The following is a 21,835-nucleotide window of genomic DNA, read 5'->3' on the forward strand; positions in this document are numbered from 1 at the left end:
CACACCTTCGTTTCTCACCTTTAAGCAACCACCAAATCTCAAACAGATCATTGTTCGTAGCAAACTGCCCGACTTTCAGGACAACTCCATACAACCCTGTCATGGTAGGCACTGCAAAACGTCCCCACATGTAATGGCGATATCCATGTCCACACTCTGACACACCTCCCACCATGTTAGTAGCAGGTACGCATGTGACTCTATCTCATACGCTGCAGGCAAGGATGCCCTGAGGCATGTTACATTGTCAAACCGAGTAGAGGCTACGGCAACGGATGAATGGGTACCACACAACAATCAACAGACAGGAGTATTCCCTTCCAGTTGGAGAACACTTAGCGGTCCAGGACATTCAACTTCGGACCTCAGGGTGACCATCCTCCAAGACGGACTTCGGGACAGGCAGCAGTGAAAAGTGGCCGAGCAAAGGCTGATAGCTAAGTTCAGTACCCATAGTGAGGGCGTCAACTGGGATCGTGGGTTCATGTCACACTACAGGTGACCACCATTGCACTATACACACACAGGCATCCTACGCACACGCACACATACGCACACACACCTACACCTACAGAGAGAGACACACACTCACATGCACCCTCTCACAAACTTAGACGCTCTCATGCTCTCGCACCCTCTCTCTCTCTCTCTCTCTCTCTCTCTCTCTCTCTCTCTCTCTCTCTCTCTCTCTCTCTCTCTCTCTCTCTCTCTCTCTCTCTCTCTCTCTCTCTCTCTCTCACACACACACACACACACACACACACACACACACACACACACACACACACACACACACACACACACACACACACACACACACACACACACACACACACTCCTGTACACAGACATGCACCCACACTCCTACAGAGACCCACACTCACATGTACCCCCTCACAGACTTAGAGCCCTTTACATTCACATACACGCTCCTACAGAGAGACACACTCCCACACTCTCACATGCACCGTCTCACAGACTTAGACCCCTTTAACTCTCACACACTCTCTCTCACAGACACTCACAACCCCCCAACCCAGAGAGAAAGAGACACACACACGTGTTTGTGGGGTGAATTTGTACTTGCAGAGTTACATTGTACTTTGCTCAAAAACTGCATGACTCCATGTAAGACTCTGTGAACTCATTTTTTTAGATTAGAATCAGTCTAAACATTATGGCTCAGACAACAGTATTCAGGGGGCTAACAACTTCAACATATTATCTGGGCTGACACCAACTGTGGCAGTTAACCTGAGAATGTAACTTTTAAAAAAAAAAGTTTTGTGATTTACAAATGAAAGAATTGAAACTATCATGGTCATTCCAACAGATGAGAGACTCAACAAACAATCAAGGTATTTTTCAATGTATAATTTCAGTTACATCACACTGTAAACTTTTCCCATAAATTCTGTGTCTTACAATTGTGTACAACCACCTGATGAAGGAGCAGTGATCTGAAAGATAGTGCTTCCATATAAACTTGTTGGACTATAACCTGGTGTTGTGTGATTTTTAACTTTGTACACCCCAGTCCAACACCAGCATCTTCAAATCTGGGAAGCAGGGCATTGTTCTCTTTAGAACAAAAGAGTAAGGCGAAAATCACTACTTCGGCACCCAAGATAGTAAAGCATTGGCTGTAACTACGACTGTAGCAAGTAGCTCACCATCTGACTCCTCAAAGCCTGTCCACCATCCTTAAGACACATGTCAAGAATGTGCTGAAACAATCCCCACTTGCTTGGATGCTTGGATGAATGCAGCTCTAACAACATTCAAGAAACCTGATACCATTGAGGTCAAAGCTCACATCCACAAGCACAGTTGCTCCATCACCAACGCTCAGTAGCAGCATCTGCAAGATCCACTGCAAATTGACCAAGGCTCCTTACCATCTTCCAAATCCATGACCATTACCATCTAGAAGGACAGCAACTACATAGGAATGCCACCACCTACAAGTTCCCCTCCAAGTAAATGACAATCTTGGTATGGAAATACATCATTGTTCCTTCAGAGTCAGAGTCAGAAACCTGGAACTACCTCACTAATGACATTGTAGGTGCAGCTATTCCAAATAAGACTGCTGCAGTTCAGGAAGCAACGCACCACCATCTTGTCAAGGGCAATTAGGGATAGGCAATAAATGCTGGCCCAGCCAGTAATGCCCGCCTCCGAAAGTTAAATAAAAAGGAAATATGCTTTGCATAATGGTCATGATTGATCAAGCTAAAATTGAAAATAAAATGAGAATTTGTCTCACACCTGTGCATACCAAATTGTCTGCTCACATGCCAGTAAAAAACTATCTCTTGCTGGTGATTAGTACAATGTACCCTTAGGGACACATAAATTGTGTTGTTGACACTTTTGTGTGAATATTATTAGTGTCTCTCCAGCAAGTATTTCTTTTTTAAATATTAAAGAACTTTTAAAGTGGCTCCATGTATTATCGGAGCCACGTTATGTGATTTTTCAATTAACAGCAATTAAATTACAAGTGGAAATATACGTAATTGCTGATCTGATCTCTTTCCAATAACATTGGCTTAATACATCCTTACTACTGACTCCGTTTTCAATTTCTTTCTGTTCTGTAATAATTTGTGTCAAACAGTTGCGCCAAGTATATTCTGGTTTTTTGAAATACTTTTCTGTCTATTTATCTGAACGGTTGCATTCATTTGAGTTTGTTGAGTCGTGATTTGTTGCACACATACAATTCAAAACAAAATGAAAGAAAACAATTGCAATTTCTAGCTATTTCTTTTTCTCCCCTTTTTGAAGGGATTGAAATGAAAATAGAAAAAGCATTGAAGGAAATCATTTGCTCCGTTGTGCTTGTGTCACATCGAGCTGTTTATTTGCAGCAATTTGCATATTCCCACATTCCCATTTCCATACAAAGGGATTTCTCTTAACCTCTAAATATTTCTGCTGATGTCTCTGTTCAGAATCTTGCATTTAGGATAACAGAAGTTAGAGGCAGTTTGCTACTAACCTCCAAAATTGTCCAAATATCATTCTTCATTGTTACAGTCTAATTTATTTCTTAAGTATTTATTTAAATGGTTTTGCTCCAAGGGGATTGTCAGAGTGCTCCCCTATAAGGGACTGTACATGATTATCAGTATTGGGCCAGATCTTCACTCTGTTGGCATGTGTTGCTAGTGGAGCTATTTTTTAAAATTATCAAATACCTACCTTCATTACTGGTTTAATGTTCACTTATTAAAAAGGTATGTTCAATAAAGTAAAGATCCTTTGATCATGATCTCAGGACAGAATAATTCTTAGTCCTTCATTGTTGGTTAACTGTGGCACTACTCTTTTTTTTCCTCCAAAGGCATTGTATTTCATTCCCCACGCACTGCAAATAATTGCCCTTTGTGATCTGACCCAGTTATGAGTGGTAGTTTCAGTGTATTGCTATGCCACATTACCCCATAGTTTCCAGGAATGTGCAGGCCAGGTGGATTTAACCATGGTAAATGAGGGGTTATGGGGTTGGAGGTATATGTGTCTTTTTTTTTTGAGGTTTCAGTGCAGACTCGATGGGCTAAATGGCCTGTTTCTGAATTGATGTATTCAAATGCAGATTGTAGGCAAATGATATCTCAGCAGATGACAGCTTAATATCCTCCCCCACCACCCCCCCCCCCAACCCTGCCACACCCACCCTTTCCCAGTGGCATTAAAGGTTTAGTATTTTGTACTTTGCGCACATTATAAAATATTGTGCGTTTCTATCAAAATTATTGAAGGGGGATATATCCCCATGTTATACAAAATTTAATGTTATTTTAACTTGGTAGAATGTTAACGCAATCTCAGGGAAGTTGGGCTGGAATACGAGGTGGAAATATGTTTTAATAAGTTCATGATCATGTTATTAATAGAATATATTAAACAGAACTATTAGAATTGCAACAGTACTACTTAAGCAGAATTTATGACCACTTGTAGGCCTTGCTCAGCACGTCAGTGGCCAATAGTAGCAGTGATGGAACGAAGAAATTCAAGCTCTGATATCTTTTCTGTAAAGAATCTAGTTTTAAGCGCGTTGTAAAATAATTCTCATTCCCCAGCTGCAGGAATTCTAAATCCCTCAACAAACATGTGTGCCAATGCATGTGGTATGAAATTACTTACCATTCATCACTTGGACCGCTTTAAGAAAGGTTGTCTGGATTTATTTAAATTTTGCAGCAATCCTCCTCGGGCACGTTTGGAATGAGTACAAAATTTGTGTGTAATAGAGGAAGCCAGACCTCCAGATGTGCATGCATCATCTATAGTCACCAAATATGGCATGATGTTTAGTGGCTTTGGGGTGAGGTATTGGGGAAGATGAGAAATTTCACCTGTGAGAGCCCCATATCATCTCAGATAGGGAAGCTTCACTAGAGTAAGTGTCACATTTGGGCATTCACCTGGACTATAGAGGGCCTTCCTTGGCTTCAAAGTGGATCTGTTGAATTGCAGTACCACAGGGAGACTGTGTCCTATCTCTGTTGTTATGATGCCCATTTGTGGCCTAGTTGTGTTGCTGGACTCCAGGCACCCAGCTGAGGAATGCCAGAAAGGGAGTCCTGGAAGACTGATTTGAGGTGCATTAGCTGCAAGGACTAGGATTGCTCTTTGCAGACTCCTTCCTCATTGGGGAAGGAACTTTTTTGAATGAGAGATGCAACATCCATGGGAGTGTGTCACATAGGGGTTTGCTTGCCATGCACCTGAATGGCGTGTCTCCCTCTGGTTTCAGATCACTGGCAGTGGGTGAGGCCCATAAATGGGCAATAATTCTCCAGTTAAGGTGCTCGATTGGTCTCTGCTGTTCGCAGGCCTTTGCACCCACAAACATCATCAGGGTGAAGGCAGCAGGTTCTTGTGATGATGCTATGGTGTTAAGAGGTGTATTGTGTCTTTTTATTATCGTGAGAGCTTGAGACAGAGGTGCAGAGCAGTGTGCTTCAATTCAATAAAGCAAAGAGCCTGGGAGACCTTGGTCTTTTTTTGAAGTGGAACAATAGAAGCAGTTTGAATGGGTAGGGTCAAGCTCCCAAAGAACCAGGATTTTTAGTCTGGCTTTCAGTACCTGTTGGGGCTGTGAAAACTGCTACACCTGTCACTCTCTCTGTCTGTCTCTGTCTGTGTGTGTGTGTGTGTGTCTGTCTATCTCTCTCATATCTGTCTATCTATCACTATCTCTTGCTGTCTCTCTCTCGCCCTGTCTAGCACTGTCTCTCTCTCGCCCTCTCTCGCTGGCTGTCTCTTGCCCTCTCATGCTCATTTGCTCTCTCTCTCTCTGCTACAGCTAAAAGCTGGGGATTCTCTTCCTGCTGCTACAATTGCATGTGAGACAACCTGTTTTACTGACTTTGCCTTTGCCAAGGGTGTGCTAATGGAATGTTACTATATTGGAACAGTTAATGAGTGGTTTATTATTTTCTGAAGTATTTTGGTAGAGCTACAGTTAAGCCAATTCTTCTTTTATTTTTATTTTGTCTGTGTTTTAACCATAGCGTATGAATAAAGTGGGTTTTACTTCAAGCTTGATAATTTCACCAATCGAACTGCAACTGAAACACAACACCTGGCACTTGTCTTTAAAATAAGAAAAAGCCAGAGTCTAGGTTATCTCCGTGATGTGTTTTGAAGGGGCTTGCTCTGGTCCATAACAAATTGGGGGCTCGTCTGGGATCAAAATCTCTAATTCCAGTTTGCACTTAGAATTATTGGCAGTGAGGGGTGAGTGTTGCTTTTTTTAAAAATTTCTAGTGTTGAATTCAGTTGGTTTAAATAAGCTGTGCCTTGGGCAATAATAGCTCTTTCAGTTATTAAGAGTTTCCTGGGGGGTCGAAGAAAGCACTTCAGGTGTTTTTACAGAAAATGAGCAAGGCAAAACCTTCAGAATTGGCAAACAAATTGGAATTGCCTGTGTCTGTGAGATAAGGGGAAGTAACTGTGGCAATAGCATAATATTTACAATTGCCAGGAGTGCGATCAGAATCATTAGAAATGGCTGAAACTTAGTCACAGCTGAAGCTGAATTAGAGGCAAGAGCAAGAGAAAAGGAAGTGAAACAGTTTGAATTATGATTAAAAGCAGAGGAAAAAGGAAAGGAAAGAAATCTTAAAATTCACTTAAAATGGCAGAGGTAGAGGTGAAAGGTAGGAATAGTGATAAGGACAGTGACGGAAGGCAATCCCATCGTAGTCTAAGGCCTGGTGGGGATCTGTTTAAATATGTTCAAGTATTGCCTAAGTTCAATGAGAAGGATGGAATGTTTTCATTTCATCTGAGAAAGTGGCTAGATGAAAGAAATGGCCAATGACCACGTGGGTATTGTTGATTCAAGCAAAGTTGGTATGTACAGATAGTGAGTAGTTTGTGTGACTATCAGGGGAGGTTTCTGTGCATATGAACAAGTACCAGTGGCCTACAATGTTTTAGGAATCTAAGGAAGGAACATAGTCAAACATACATGGACTTTGAAAGGATCAAACAAAGTGATTTTGATAGGTGGGTAAGGGCATTGAAAGTACATCAAACATATGACATCTTAGACGGTTATTTTGGAGGAGTTCAAAAATTCATTTCCTGAAGTAGTGAGAAGTCTTGAAAGAGCAGAGGGTTAAAACAAGGTTAGCAGCTGAAAGGGCCAATGATAATGAGTTGGTTCATAGATCCAAGTTTGGCTTCCAACACCAACTTCAATCTGTAAGAGATAGAAACTGGGGAAAAGAGAAATCCTCAGGTGGTAAGGGCAAATGAGACCTCATTGAAGAAAGTAGATATAGGTTACCACAGGGTAAAAAGGGGGAGCAAGATGGGAAAAAGCTCAGGTGTTTTCAATGTAATAGGGTAAAACGTGTGAAATCACTGCGTTGGTGGTTTTGAAAAAGCACTGGGAAAACAGGATAAACCATTGAGTTTTGTTGAAGTGGTAAAGGCAAGTACAGTGGAAGCTGACAAGCTGCACCAGAATGTACAACCTGGTCAGGGATTGGTTGAGAAGAAAGTGCAGATCACTTTAAAGAATTTACTTGTGTGGGTAAGGTTTACTCATGTATACCAGGAGGAGTAGAAAAAGAAATGTTAAGAGATACCAGAGAAAGTCCATCTTTGGTGAGAGATGAGGAGCTACATAATCCAGGAGTAATGCCAGAAAAAGTGGTAATATGTGGAATTCATAGTGAGAAGAGCAATGTTCTATTATTTAAAGTGAGGTTGGAGAATTCGGTGAAAGTGGTGAAATGGTGGTGGGAGTAATAAGAAATGCTCAGTTCTGGAAATGCAGTTTATTCTTGGTAATGGTATAGCTGGATATCAGGTAGTAGTAGTGCCTACTGTGGTTGAAAAGCCAGGACAATATACACCCCTTAAAGCCAAAGTACAGTCATAGTCTGTACCTGCCACGAGCAAACTCAAAGGAAAGGGTATTGACTGCCACCTCCTGTTGGCTGATGCCATCTACTGGCAAAGGATGCTAACACAAATCCCTGGGTCTCTGCCTCTTTTTTTTTTCAAAGGCTCGCTCAAGTTATGTTTTAAAAAAAGGAAATTTGGAAATGGTTTCAAGCTGTGGGCACTTTGATTCCAAATCCCAATACCATGGTCAAAGCTGGCAACTCCCATTAACAACACCACTGTTGATTAATTAAACAGGATCCTGGGCATCATTAACCAACTGACCTCAATGCCGCAAATCTTTTAACAATAGGGCAGCATCCCCTTTCCACCTCCCCAATCCTTCACAAACAGCCTGTGACATTGGTTACAAGAACACAAGTGTTCAGAGAAGACCCAACAGAGAGGTACGTAGTCATGAAGTTTGAAATGAATTGAATTAGTTTTATTGTCACGTGTACTCACGTGGGTTCAGTGAAAAGTTTACAAGTTCGTCGGATGCTGCCTGACCCTGCTGTGCTTTTCCAGCATCGCAATTTTCGACATTGACTCTCCAGGACCACAACAATTTTCAACTATGATTCTGTGAGGAGGAGCAAAGCTTTTTGGTTCCTGTCTGAGTACGTTTTCGGCTTCACTGGGGCTGGATGAGAGACCCTACTGTTGCAGTGCACTGAGTGTGGAGCGTGTAACTGCTATATGGCCTGGAAAGAGGAATTCACGGCAGGGAGGGGCTGGACATGGCTTTGTGTGCAACTGAAGCTTCGGCAATGGAGAAACCTGAGGAATCCCACCCTTTGGCGATGCCATGGAAGTGTGGCAACTGTGGGAAAGGCTTTTGTGCTCCTCCTGCCCTGGAGATTCATCGGCGCAGCTGCACTGGGGAGAGGCCATTCTCCTGCCAAGAGTGGGGGAAGGTCTTCAGCAATTTCTCTGCCCTGTTGACCCACCAGCGGGTCCACAGGGGGGAAAGGCCTTTCAGCTGCCCTGAGTGCAGGAAGGCCTTTAGCAGTTCCTCTATGATTCTATGACTCTAAGTTGCCACTTATGGCGCCATCTTAGATACAAATATACCTAGGTACAGATTCTTGAGTATAAATTCTTAGGAGGAGAAATAGAAATATAAAGCAAGGTCCAGCGTTACAGACCTTCAAAAGTACAAAATCACACTAATAAATTAGAAAAGTAAGGAAATAAAAAATTCTTCCACAAGTCGTTCTGCTATAACGTGACAGTTACGTTCCTCTGCAGTACTGCACTGTAAAAAATGGCGCTGTATGAGATCTCCAGAAAATTTGCTATACCCTATCAGTAGAAAGTTTATGTTATCCAAACAGTGTCCACAATTGGTCAATCACATTATAGCCAATTTGTGTTAACAAAACGCATGTTATGTCAGAACAACCTGTAATTTTAGAAAGAGAAGTTAGTCCGTTTCATAGCTCTGGGCTCAAGGACCCAAGTCCTCCATTGGAATCCCAGGCTAGACCCCCACGATGCCAAAGAAAAGCCACATGGAGTCACAGATGGAGGCCTCTGCAAGTACTCACAAATAGCACTCCAAAACCAAGATGGAGGACAGTCATGATTATATATTCTGCTATTCTATACACTCAGCCTAAAGTTATTGATGTAGAAAGTCCCACTGGATTCGACTTATTTCAGCTCTGCAGCTGGCTCAGAGATTGGCAAGCCTCTTACTGGCACATTTACCCTGTACAGATACTTGCACTCTATTCTTTTGAATGTCTATCTTCTATTTGAGTTAATGTGATTCTGAGGCCATTTCCTCATCTAACCTACAGCCTCTGCCGAGTTGCCAGATTTGAACTAATATGGTAATAGCAATGCTGCAATTGATTTTAAAGTCTCTGTTTCCACTTACTTCAAAATAAACATGGGAGACATTTAAAGAAATAATTCAGAATGTTTAATAAATATGCATTCCATTAAAACAACAAAACCTCTACAAGAAAAATATGTCCGAAGCTCACTCAGTAACTTAAGTATTGTATGAGGCTAAAAGAGCAGGCTCCTATTATAAGTGAAAATAATAACAAGTCTGAGAGTATTTTAGAAACCAGCAAAGGACTCTCAAAAAGTTGATGATAAGGGAAAAACAGAATACAACAGTAAACTAGCCAGGTATGCGGAAACAGATTGTAGGAGCTTTTACAGACATATAAAAAGAAAGAGAGAACTAATATAAAAATTGACCTCTAAAGTACAAGAGAAAATATTATGGGCAATGAAGAAATGACTGAGACACTGAACAATTTTATTTTCCTGCCTTTATAGGATAAGACATGTTCATTCTGAAATAGGTAGTACACTAGAGACTATAAAAAGTAAGGAAATTAATATCAAGAAGGAAATGATAAAGGAGAAACTTAAGAGTCTAAAATCTGACACATTCCTGTGACCTGATGCCTACATCCTTGAGTTTAAAAAGAGATACCGGAGGAAATAGTGGTTGCACTGGACATTATTTTCCAAAATTCCTTCGAGTTAAGAATTGGGAACTCTAGCACCAGTTACTTGAACATCAATTTTTGGAAAATGCTGGAATCTATTATTACAGAAGTCTTAACAATGCATATATAATTACAACAAGTCAATTCAGTTTTACTAGGGGAAATGCTGTTTGACAAATTTATTGTCTTATTTTTGAGGAGGTACTAGTAAGGTAGGTAAAGGGAAACTAGCAGATATGGTAGACCAATTTCCAAACACCATTCTGATAAGGTGCCACATAACAGGTTAAAGGCAAGGTTAGAGCTCAGGAAATTGAAGATAGTATAATAGCATTAATGGACAGGAAACAGTGGGCAGAGGTGGAATTTTCATGTTGATGGGCAGTGGCTGAGGTCTCGGCTGTTTATAGTCTACATTGGTGAATTAACTGAAGAGCTGGGAAGTAATGTACCTAGGTTTGCAGATGATGCAAAACTAGATGGAAAGGTGAGCTGTGACGGTTGACACAAAAAATGGCTGTATAAAGATAGGGGCAGATTGTTTTTGTTTCAGATTTTGTAACAAGATAGAAACATGTTGAGTGATTGTGCAACAAAATGCAAGATGGCCAAAAATGTAGGTAAGTGTGAAGTTATTCACATTGGTCAGAAGTATAGAAGAGCAGAGAGTTTTTCAATATTTTAAGTGTTGACGTTCAAGAAGATTCATTTTGCTCAGGCAAGATACGCAGAGAGTTAGCATGCAGGGTATATCCTGCAATTAGGAATGCATATACCCATGGTGACCTTTATTTGAAACACAAAATATCCTAAGGGGTCTTGCAGGACAGATATGGAGAGCATGTTTTCTTTTCTAGGAGAATCTGAACAAAGGGTCAGTTGAAAATCAGAGGTCAGTCATTTAAAACAGATGAAGTAATTGTTTTACGCAGAGGTTTGAGAATCTTTGGAATTCTCTTCTTGAAAAGATAGTGGAAGCAGAGTCTGTTCTTCTTTTTCAGCAGAGAGAGATAGATTCTTGTTAAGCAAGGGATGAAAGTCATTAGTGACAGGTGGGAATGTGGATTTGAGGTTACAATCTAATCCAGTCATGTTTGAGGGGCAGAATGGCCTACTCCTGCTCCAAATGCATGTGTTTTGTATGTATTTGTATTGATGTCTCTGTGTTTGGAGTACAGGAATAGGGAGATTTAGCTCTAATTGTACAGAGTATTGGTGAGCCTGCATCTGGACCATCTGAGCTGCTTCCTGCTGTTGTCCACACAAGATCAGCAGCTTTTGCTTCTAATCTCATTCTTCTTTCACCTTCACCTGGTCCATCTCTGACTTATTCCTTCTCTTCCTTGACTTCACCATTTCCATTTCCGAGGATCAGCTGCCTGCCAACATTCATTATCAACCCACCAACTCCCATCGTTAGCTCGAGTACAGCACCTCACACCCAGCTTCCTGCAAGGATGTTGTTGCATTCTCTCAATTTATAAATGTGTGACATCTACTGGGCCCTCAAAAGGCTGGTTGAGACAGCACCGCATTTTTCCTCAACTGAGGGGACCTACCCCCATCTCTAACTGTAATCTTACCCACCCACTGCCACCCCCCCCCCAATCACGCGCACATGCGTACACACACAATTCAGCCTGGTCCAATCCATCTCCAGCCATTCTGCCATGTGGAGTATGTGTCAGTATTTTCTTCAATGTATTTTATGTAGAGATAACATTTCATTACTCTTGGACATTAGGTTGGCACTGGCTTCAGTTTTACTAACCACGATGAAGGCTATGCACAAAATGAAGATGATGTAGGGAGGGACCTGTACAGGTCAGTACATTTGTACAATTTGTATTTATACATTTAAACAAACAGCAATGTACTTTCCTATTCCTTCAATAAATGCCCTTAATGTGACCAGTTCAGTTCATATTGCTGCCTCATTCTGTGTCGTTGGCTCAGGTGGCTGGATGGCATTGTTGTGATGTAGAGTGATGCCAACTACGTGGACTCACTTCACAGCTAAGGTCACCATGTGGGTCCCTATCTTCTCAGCCTCACCCTCTCACCTGAAGTGTGGTGACCCTCCAGTTGAACTCTGCACCAATGCAAATTTATTAAAGCTCTGTAGAGTGAGGTCTTTGTGAAACTCCTACTTCATATTAATTAAATTTTCAGAAACTCTGTCATGAAATGAGACAGACTCTTCAGGTCACAAAATTTACTTCATACTGCTACCATCTGTCTATCTCCTCCCCAACCAATGTTAGGTTTAGTCACTTGCTTAGCTGTTTTCCAAGCCGTGTGCTGGAATATTGCCCATAAACATGGTCCTTAAACACTCAGTAAGTGAAATGCAAGGCATCTTGTCTTGGCCTTCACTGGTGACTTGAGGTTGGTTGTATTGAAGATAGGATCAGTAACTTCAAATCAGCATTGAAGCTGCCCTGTTACTCATGCTGGTTAAATGTTAGTTTAAAAAGTTAACTAAGGAAAATTAATTAGATTTGTTAGTGATCACTGAACACTGTGAATGAATGACTGTCTTCCATAAACTAGCAAAGATTTTCGGACCTGTAGTGAAATCACATTGTTTTTCTATCAGTATAGATGGGATTGTTCCTGTTTGCATCTGAAACACTTGAAAAGAATAAAATGCTGTTCTCAAGTTGTTGGATGTAAAGTACAGTCACAGGATTAATACAAAATGGAAATTTTAAAGTGCTTTTCTTTTGCAGTGCCCTAATCCAGTTCTTTCAGATATTCTATGAATATCAGCAGAATGATTTCTATGCTACAGGAGAGGTGGGTCATCTAATTTTTCTATTTATGTATTTAACAAACCTTTGCCTCTGTTTTGACTCTGTTCTTGGGGGGAAAAAAACAGTATTATTGGTTACATGATGCTTGAAAGATACAACTATATATTTTCTGAAAAGCACGTTGACCCTTTTCTCCCTTCAATTCCAGGATTTGTTGGTATACATGGTGTAACATTTTGATGGTTTCTGTGTTCGTAATTTCAGTATATAACCTAGAACATAGTGAGGAAGGTATATGCCTGTTCAAGGTTTAGTTGAGAACAGTTTAGAGATTGACCTTCTATTTTGGTGCGAAATTCATAAAACTGCTTTGGAGATAATTCATTTGATGTAATTGTGTAAGCAGTGAAAAGATTCATGATCATTGTCTGTTTTTTTTTTTGGAGTAAAAACATCAATGATCATTAATTGCAATTGTTTCGGAAATCTGTTGTGACTTGAATGTACTTTTACCACCAGCTTCCATTATGTTTGATTTGTTTTCTAATATTCATATGGATGTTTAGTACAACTCATGCATTCAACTCAGCAAATTGTGATATTAAGTACTTCTCTGATGTAAATGAATGAAATCAGAAGGCACCATTACAGACATGCAATCCTTAAACCACTCTTCACTCTCCATTCTAAATAATTAGCAATTATTGACACCAAAACACAAAAGGAGGAAATTTGCCTTTGACCTTATATTCTAAACTGAAACCTTAATCCAGTATTGCACAGTTGAAGTGTACTCCTTTACATAAAATATCATGCCAGTTTGATGTAGAAAATCCTGACAGTAGAGAGTTTGCCTCGGTGTCTGGGCCAACATTCGATCCCTCTGTCAACCCACCAAACAAAAAAAAACTGAGCTGGTCATTCATAGCATTTCTTGATTTTTATTCTGTCACATCAATTTAATCAATGGCCGCAATTCTGCACATCATTTTGTGGTGTGGCGATGTTAGCTAAGACATTACATAAATAAATGTTTGTCTTTATCCCTCAGTTTGATGTAACCTAAATGAATTTTCAGAAGACTTTTGATAAGATGTCACATGGAACAGTGTTCAGAAAAGTAAAAGCCCATGGAATCCAAGGCATTGTGTCAAGTTAGATCCAAAATTCATTGTGATAGGAAAGCAAGGGTAATAGCTGACTAGTGCTTTTGTGTCTAGAATGTTGTTCCCATGGGGTCAGGCATGACTCCGTTTTCAGTCCCTCACTTTTCATCATTCTCTGATTATATGTCTATCTCAATAATTTAGACATAAATGGAGATACAACAATGACTTATGTTTGTAATAAAAATGCATTTAATATAATGTCACACCACAAGTGCTTCTTCAAATTTAGAAAACAAATTATGACACCAAGCTACATTGAGATATTCGATTAGATGACCAAATGCTTTGTCAAAGAGGTAGGTTTTCCTGAGTGTCTTAAACTAAGACATTGAGGTGGATAGTTTAGGGTAGGGAAGGTATTCCAGAGTTTGAACCTAGGAAACTGAATGCAGTCACCAATGGTAGAGCAATTTAAGTTGGAATCCACATTAGGCCAGAATTAGAGAAACACCAATATCTCTGAGGATTATAAATGTGGACGTTAGAGATATGGAGGGAATGCCTAATGTTATTAGCACCAGACTATTAATATTGAGACCCAAGTAATGGTATGGGACTTGGGTTCAAATCTCACCGTGGCAGGAAGTGGAATTTGAATTCAATTTTTAAAAAAAATCTGGATTCAGAATCTAATGACCATGAAAACCTTGTCAATTGTCAGAAAATCTTATCTGGTTCCCCTTTAGGGACAGAAATTGCTGCCTTTGCCTGGCCAATGTAGATCTTAACTGGCCTCTGGGCAATGAGACATTGGCAATAAATGCTGGCCTAGCCAGTGAAATTCACGTTCTGTGAGTGAATTTAAAATAAAATAAAATTTGGAAATGAAGACATAGCTTGACTTGAGGGCGAATGTAGGCCAGTGAGCACAGGGGTATTGGAGAATGGGACTTCCTACAAACTAAGCCATGAGCAGCAAAGATTTAAATGCCCTCAAGTCTTTAGAGGTTAGAATGTAGCATCCCAGCCAGGAGTACATTGGAATAGTCAGGTCGAGAGGTAAATGGGTATGAATGAGGATTTCAGAGGCAGTTTCTCTCAAAGTTTGGGAAAACAGCCTATAAGGTCCAAAGTTTTGCCAAGTCATTTCTTCAGATGTTGAATGCTGACTTCCATTCAGTGGTGACCAGCATGAAGAGCATCTACAAATTGTGGTAGAAACTTGCTCTGTATCTGCAGTTTGGCTTGGGACTGGAGAAATCAAATACTTCATTTTAACCAATAACACTACACCTTGAAATTGCACATTTTTAAATAAGAACATAAACATTATTGAGTGCAAATACTTAAACAAGCATTATCAACTTAACAATACGGTTTGTAACTATGTACGTTATCCACTTCATGCTTTCCCTGATACTGTCCTTTATAAGATAACGCCATCGTTAAGGTATTTGCTTCAGTAGGGGCCATTCCTCAGTATTCCTTATACCCTGGAGATAACTCTAACTCTCCTCTGTTCTAGCTATTCTCAGAGGTAAGACTTCCATTTACCATTTCATGATTGTGCTCTTGATAGGCGAAGAAATCCCACAGAATGTGACAAACACAAAGATTAATATCGGACAGTATCATGAAATGGAATGAGGCTGTCTTAGTGATGACATTAAGATGAGGTTGGAAGCCCATTTCAAGATCACGTGACCATAAAGCTGTGAAGAGATGGGTTAAAGCCCAGACTGTTCCAGAGAGAGGGATGGAGGTGGTAGGAAGGGAGCAGTGTTTGAAATGGTGACTGAAAACAAAGGTTTTCACTGCATCAAGATTTAATAGTTGGAAATTTCTGCCCATGGATGTCACATGATCTCTGATAATTTAGCATCGGAGAGGTGGTGGTGTGGTACAACTGGGTGTCAACAGTATAAGTGTGAACGTTGATGCTGTACTTTTGGATGATGTCAGCCAAATGAATACAGCCAAGGAGGGATCCTTGGAGAACACCAGAGAAAATGGTGCAGCAGTGGGAAGAGAAGCCATTGCCATTGATATTCTGGCTACAGTTAAAGAGATAAGAATGGAAAAGTGAGTGCAGTCCAACACAGCTTGCTGACAGTGAAGTGACATTGGAAGAGAATGGTGTGCTCAGCCATGTCAAAAGCTCAGACAGGTCGAGGAGGAGCAGGAAAAAATTGAGCTTTGTCGCAATCATTTGTGATTTCAAAAAGAGCTATTTTACTACTATGGCAGAGATAGAAATTGAACATCAGGAATTCAGACAAGGATTTTGGTGATAGGGTGGGAATGGATAAACTGGGGTTGGATTCTTTGGAACTGAGGAGGCTGAAGAGGGGTGTCAACTGACGTAATTTATGATAATTGAGTGGATAGGAAGGACTGTTTCTCTTAGAAAGATCAATAATAAAGGGTCATAGACATAATTGTGTATGTGTATGTGCATTTGTATTGGAATGTAGGTCACAGTTAGTGTGTTGCCTCCCAAGTGCCAGAGATCATGATGTCTTGGATCGTGTTTTCGGGATTCTTGACAGGGAGGAGGAGCAGCCCCAAGTCATGGTCCACATAGGCACTAATGACATAGGTAGGAAAAGGGATGGGGATTTAAGGCAGAATTTCAGGGAGCTAGGATGAAAGCTTAGAGCTAGAACAAACAGAGTTGTTATCTCTGGTTCATTGCCTGCGCCACATGTTAGTGAGGTGAGGAATAGGAGAGAGAGGAGTTGAACATGTGGCTACAGGGATGGTGCAGGAGAGAGGGTTTTGGAAACTTGGATAATTGGGGCTCATTCTGGGGAAGGTGGGACCTCTGCAAACAGGATGGTCTACACCTGAACCAGAGGGGTAACAATACCCTGGGGGGACAATTTGCAAATGCTGTTTGGGAAGATTTAAACGAATTCAGCAGGCGAATGGGAACCTAAATTGTAGTTCCAATGTCCAGGAGGTTGAGAATAGTGAAGTCAGACATAAGGTTTCAAGGTTGAAAGAGTGCATGGCGAGCAGGAAGGTGGTTTGAAGTATGGAGGATGAACGCCAGGAGCATCCGGAAAAAGGTGGGTGAACTTGCAGCATGGGGTGGTACCTTGGACTTCAATGTTGTGGCCATTTTGGAGACCTGAATAAAGCAGGGACAGGAATGGTTGTTGCAGGTTCTGGGATTTAGATGTTTCATTAAGAAGATGGTAAAAGAGGGGGAGGTATGGCATTGTTAGTCAAGGACAGTATTATGGTGGCAGGAAGGACGTTTGAGGACTTGTCTACTGAGGTAGTATGGGCTGAAGGTAGGAACAGGAAAGGAGAGGTTACCCTGTTGGGAGTTTTCTATCAGCCTCCGAATAGTTCCAGGGATGTAGTGGAAAGGAGAGCAAAGATAATTCTGGATAGGAATGAGAGTAACAGGGTAGTTGTTATGGGGTCTTTAACTTTCCTAATATTGACTGGAAATACTATAGTTTGAGTATTTTAGATGGGTCAGTTTTTGTCCAGGGTGTGCAGGAGGGTTTCCTGACACAGTATGTAGACACGCCAACAAGGGGCAACAATTGAAGAAGGGTTTATGCCTGAAATGTCAGTTCTCCTGATCCTTGGATGCTGCCTGACCTGCTGCGCTTTTCCAGCAACACATTTTTCAACAAGGGGCAAGGCCATATTAGATTTGGTACTGGCTAATGAACCTGGCCAAATGTTAGATTTTGAGGTAGGTGAGCACTTTGGTGATAGTGACCACAATTCAGTTATGTTTGCTTTAGTAATGGAAAGGGATAGGTATATACCGCAGGACAAGTTATTGCTGGGGGAAAGGCAATTATGGTGTAATTAGGCAAGATTTAGAATACATAGGATGGGGAAGGAAACTGCAGGGGATGGGCACAATTGAAATGTGGAGTTTATTCAAGGAACAGCTACTGCAGGTCCTTGATAAGTATGTATCTGTCAGGCAGGGAGGGAGTGGTTTCGTGAGGGAGCTATAGTTTACTAAAGAAGTTGAATCTCTTGTCAAGAGGAAGAAGGCTTATGTAAGAATGGGATGTGAAGGCTCAGTAAGGGCACTTGAGAATTACAGGTTAGCCAGAAACAACATAGAGAGCTAAGAAGAGCCAGGAGGAGACATGAGGGGTCATTGGCAGGTAGGATCAAGGAAAACACTAAAGCTTTCTATTGGCATTTCAGGAATAAAAGAATGACCAAAGAAAGATTAGAGCCAATCGAGGACAGTAGTGGGAAGTTGTGCGTGGAGTCCGAGGAGATAGGAGAAGCACTGAATGAATACTTTTTGTCAGTATTCACACTGGAAAAAGACAATGTTGTCGAGGAGAATACTGAGATAGAGGCTACTAGACTTGACGGGATTGAGGTTCATAAGGAGGAGGTGTTGTCAATTCTGGAAAGTGTGAAAATAGGCAAGTCCCCTGGGCCGGATGGGATTTAGCCCTTCATCAGGAATACAGGCAGAGTGCCTGAAGGGTGGAGAGATAAATGTCTCTGCATGCTCCTGCCCCACTGAACTCATCTCTACCTACCTCGAAACTGTCCTATCCCCCCCCTAGTCCAGGAACTCCCCACATACGTTCGAGACACCAACCATGCCCTCCACCTCCTCCAAGACTTCAGTTTCTCCGGCCCCCAACGTCTTATCTTCACCATGGATATCCAATCCCTTTATACCTCCATCCGCCATGACCAGGGCCTCCAAGCCCTCCGTTTCTTCCTCTCCTGATGTCCCCAACAGTACCCTTTCACCGACACTCTCATTCGTTTGGCCGAACTGGTCCTCACCCTTAACAATTTCTCCTTCAAATCCTCCCACTTCCTCCAGACCAAAGGGGTAGCCATGGGCACACGTATGGGCCCCAGCTATGTTTGTCTCTTTGTTGGCTACGTAGAGCAGTTGATCTTCCGTAATTACACCGGCACCACTCCCAACCTCTTCCTCCGCTACATTGATGACTGCATTGGCGCCACCTCGTGCTCCCGCGAGGAGGTTGAGCAACTCATCAACTTCACCAACACATTCCACCCTGACCTTAAATTTACCTGGACCACCTCTTACACCTCCCTCCCCTTCCTGGACCGCTCCATCTCCATTAATGACGACCGACTTGACACCAACATTTTTTACAAACCCACCAACTCCCACAGCTACCTGGATTACACCTCTTCCCACCCTACTTCCTGCTAAAATGCTATCCCGTATTCCCAATTCCTCCACCTCCGCTGTATCTGCTCCCAGGGGGACCAATTCCACCACAGAACACACCAGATGGCCTCCTCCTTTAGAGACCGCAATTTCCCTTCCCATGTGGTTAAAGATGCCCTCGAATGCATCTCGTCCACCTCCCACACCTCCGCCCTCAGACCCCCACCCCTCCAACCATAACAAGGACAGAACGCCCCTGGTGCTCACCTTCCACCCTACCAACCTTCGCATAAACCAAATCATCTGCTGACATTTCCACACCAGGGATATATTTCCCTCCCCACCCCTTTCCACCTTCCGCAAAGACCGTTCCCTCTGTGACTACCTGGTCAGGTCCACACCCCCCTACAACCCACCCTCCCATCCTGGCACCTTCCCCTGCCACTGCAGGAATTGCAAAACCTGCGCCCACACCTCCTCCCTCACCTCAATCCAAGGCCCTAAAGGAGCCTTCCACATCCATCAAAGTTTGACCTGCACATCCACCAATATCATTTATTGTATCCATTGCTCCCGATGTGGTCTCCTCTACATTGAGGAGATTGGACACCTCCTAGCAGAGCGCTTTAGGGAACATCTCCGGGACACCCGCACCAATCAACCACACCGCCCTGTGGCCTAACATTTCAACTCCCCCTCCCACTCTGCCGAGGGCATGGAGGTCCTGGGCCTCCTTCTCCGCTGCTCCCTCACCACCAGACGCCTGGAGGAAGAACGTCTCATCTTCCGCCTCGGAACACTTCAACTTCAGGGCATCAACGTGGACTTCACCAGTTTCCTCATTTCACCTTTCCCCACCTCACCCTAGTTCCAAACTTCCAGCTCAGCACTGTCCCGATGACCTGTCCTACCTGCCTATCTTCTTTTCCACCTATCCACTCCACCCTCCTCCCTGACCTATCACCTTCATCCCCTCCCCCACTCACCCATTGTACTCTATGCTACTTTCTCCCCACCTCCACCCTCCTCTCATTTATCTCTCCACCCTTCAGGCTCTCTGCCTGTATTCCTGATGAAGGGCTTTTGCCCGAAACATCAAATTTCCTGCTCCTCGGATGCTGCCTGAACTGCTGTGCTTTTCCAGCACCACTCTACTCCAGAATCTGGTTTCCAGCATCTGCAGTCATTGTTTTTACCTGGATGGGATTTATCCTGTGATTCTCTGGAAAGACAAGGAGGAGATTGCAGAGCCTTTGGCTTTATTCTTTTGTCATTATTGTCTATAAGAATAGTGCCAGAGGACTGGAGGATAGCAAATTTTGTCCCCTTATTCAAGAAGGGGAGTGGAGACATTCCTGGTAATTATAGACCAGTGAGCCTTACCTTGATTGTGGGTAAAGTGTTGGAAAAGGTTACAAAGAGTTTGGATTTATAATCACCCAGAAAGGAATATGTTGATTCAGGATAGTCAACATGGTTTTATGAAGTACTTTTAGGTCGTGCCTCACAAACCTTATTGCGTTTTTTGAGAAGATGACCAAACGGGGGGTGACAGTAAAGTGGTTGATGTGGTGTGTATGGATTTCAGTAAGATGTTTGATAAGGTTCCCCACGGTAGGCTATTGCACAAAATACAGAGGCATAGGATTGAGGGTGATTTAGCCGCTTGGATCAGAAATTGGCTAGTTGAAAGAAGACGAAGGGTGGTGGTTGATGGGAAATGCTCATCCTGGAGTTCAGTTCCTAGTGGGGTACCGCAAGGATCAGTTTTAGGGCCACTGCTGTTTGTCATTTTTATAAATGGCCTGGATGAGGGTGTAGACGGATTGGTTAGTAAATTTGCAGATGGCACTAAGGTCGGTGGAATTGTGAATAATGCCGAAGGATGTTGCAGGTAACAGAGGGACATAGATAAGCTGCAGAGCTGGGCTGAGAGGTAGCATTTGGAGTTTAATGCGGAAAAGTGTGAGGTGATTCACATTGGAAGGAGAAACTGGAATAAGGAGTACCCTGGGCTAATGGTAAGACTCTGGTAGTGTAGATAAGCAGAGAGATCTCAGTGTCCATGTACATAGATCCCTGAACGTTGCCTCTCAAGTTGATAGGGTTGTTAAGAAGGCATACGGTGTGTTAGCTTTTATTGGTAGAGGGATTGAGTTTCAGAACCATGAGGTCATGTTGCAGCTGTACAAAACTCTGATGCGGCCGCACTTGGAGTATTGCATACAGTTCTGATCACTGCATTATAGGAAAGGTGTGGCAGGCTTTGGAAAGGGTTCAGAACAGATTTACTAGGATGTTGCCTGGTATGGAGGGAAGGTTGTATGAGGAAAGGCTGAGGGACTTGAGGCTATTTTCATTAGAGAGAAGAAGGTTGAGAGGTGACTTAATTGAGACATATAATCAGAGAGATAGATAGGGTGGACAGTGAGAGCCTTTTTCCTCAAATGGTGATGGCTCACACTAGGGGACATAGCTTTAAACTGAGGGGTGATAGATACAGGACAGATGTCAGAGGTAGTTTCTTTATTCAAAGAGCAGTAGGGGCATGGAATGCCCTGCCTGCAACAGTACTAGACTCACCAACTTTAAGAGCATTTTAATGGTCATTGGATAAACATATGGATGAAAACGGAATAGAGTAGGTTAAGTGGGCTTCAGATTGGTTTCACAGGTCGGCGCAACATCAAGGGTCAAAGAGCCTGTATTGCGCTGTAATGTTCTATGTTCTACGTTCTGTGTGGCTGAAATCTGGGCTGGCAATGGGCTTGGATATTCGGAATTTTTTTAGAGAATCTTCAAATATCAAAAGTTTAGTTTCAAAGCTACAACAGAGTTGGAAGTGATTTCGATGCCACAGAAGAGCTGGATGTTTGTATTTTTGCATTCAACGCAAATCGTGATTTTAAAAAAAAGACTTAT

General features: G+C 42.2%; 1 protein-coding gene across 2 annotated transcripts in view; it reads left to right on the forward strand.

Annotated features, from left to right (window-relative positions):
• Nucleotides 1-21,835, forward strand: part of cpvl (carboxypeptidase vitellogenic like) — a 106,501-nt gene that overhangs the window by 47,258 nt on the left and 37,408 nt on the right. For both annotated transcript variants that reach the window (XM_072575038.1, XM_072575039.1), the window contains exons 6-7: nucleotides 11,638-11,717; nucleotides 12,626-12,692. In XM_072575038.1, the coding sequence (XP_072431139.1) occupies nucleotides 11,638-11,717; nucleotides 12,626-12,692 (147 nt within the window). The remainder of the gene's footprint in view (nucleotides 1-11,637; nucleotides 11,718-12,625; nucleotides 12,693-21,835) is intronic.

This window comes from Chiloscyllium punctatum, chromosome 8, assembly GCF_047496795.1.
Source record: "Chiloscyllium punctatum isolate Juve2018m chromosome 8, sChiPun1.3, whole genome shotgun sequence".
Classification (NCBI taxonomy): Eukaryota; Metazoa; Chordata; class Chondrichthyes; order Orectolobiformes; family Hemiscylliidae; genus Chiloscyllium; species Chiloscyllium punctatum.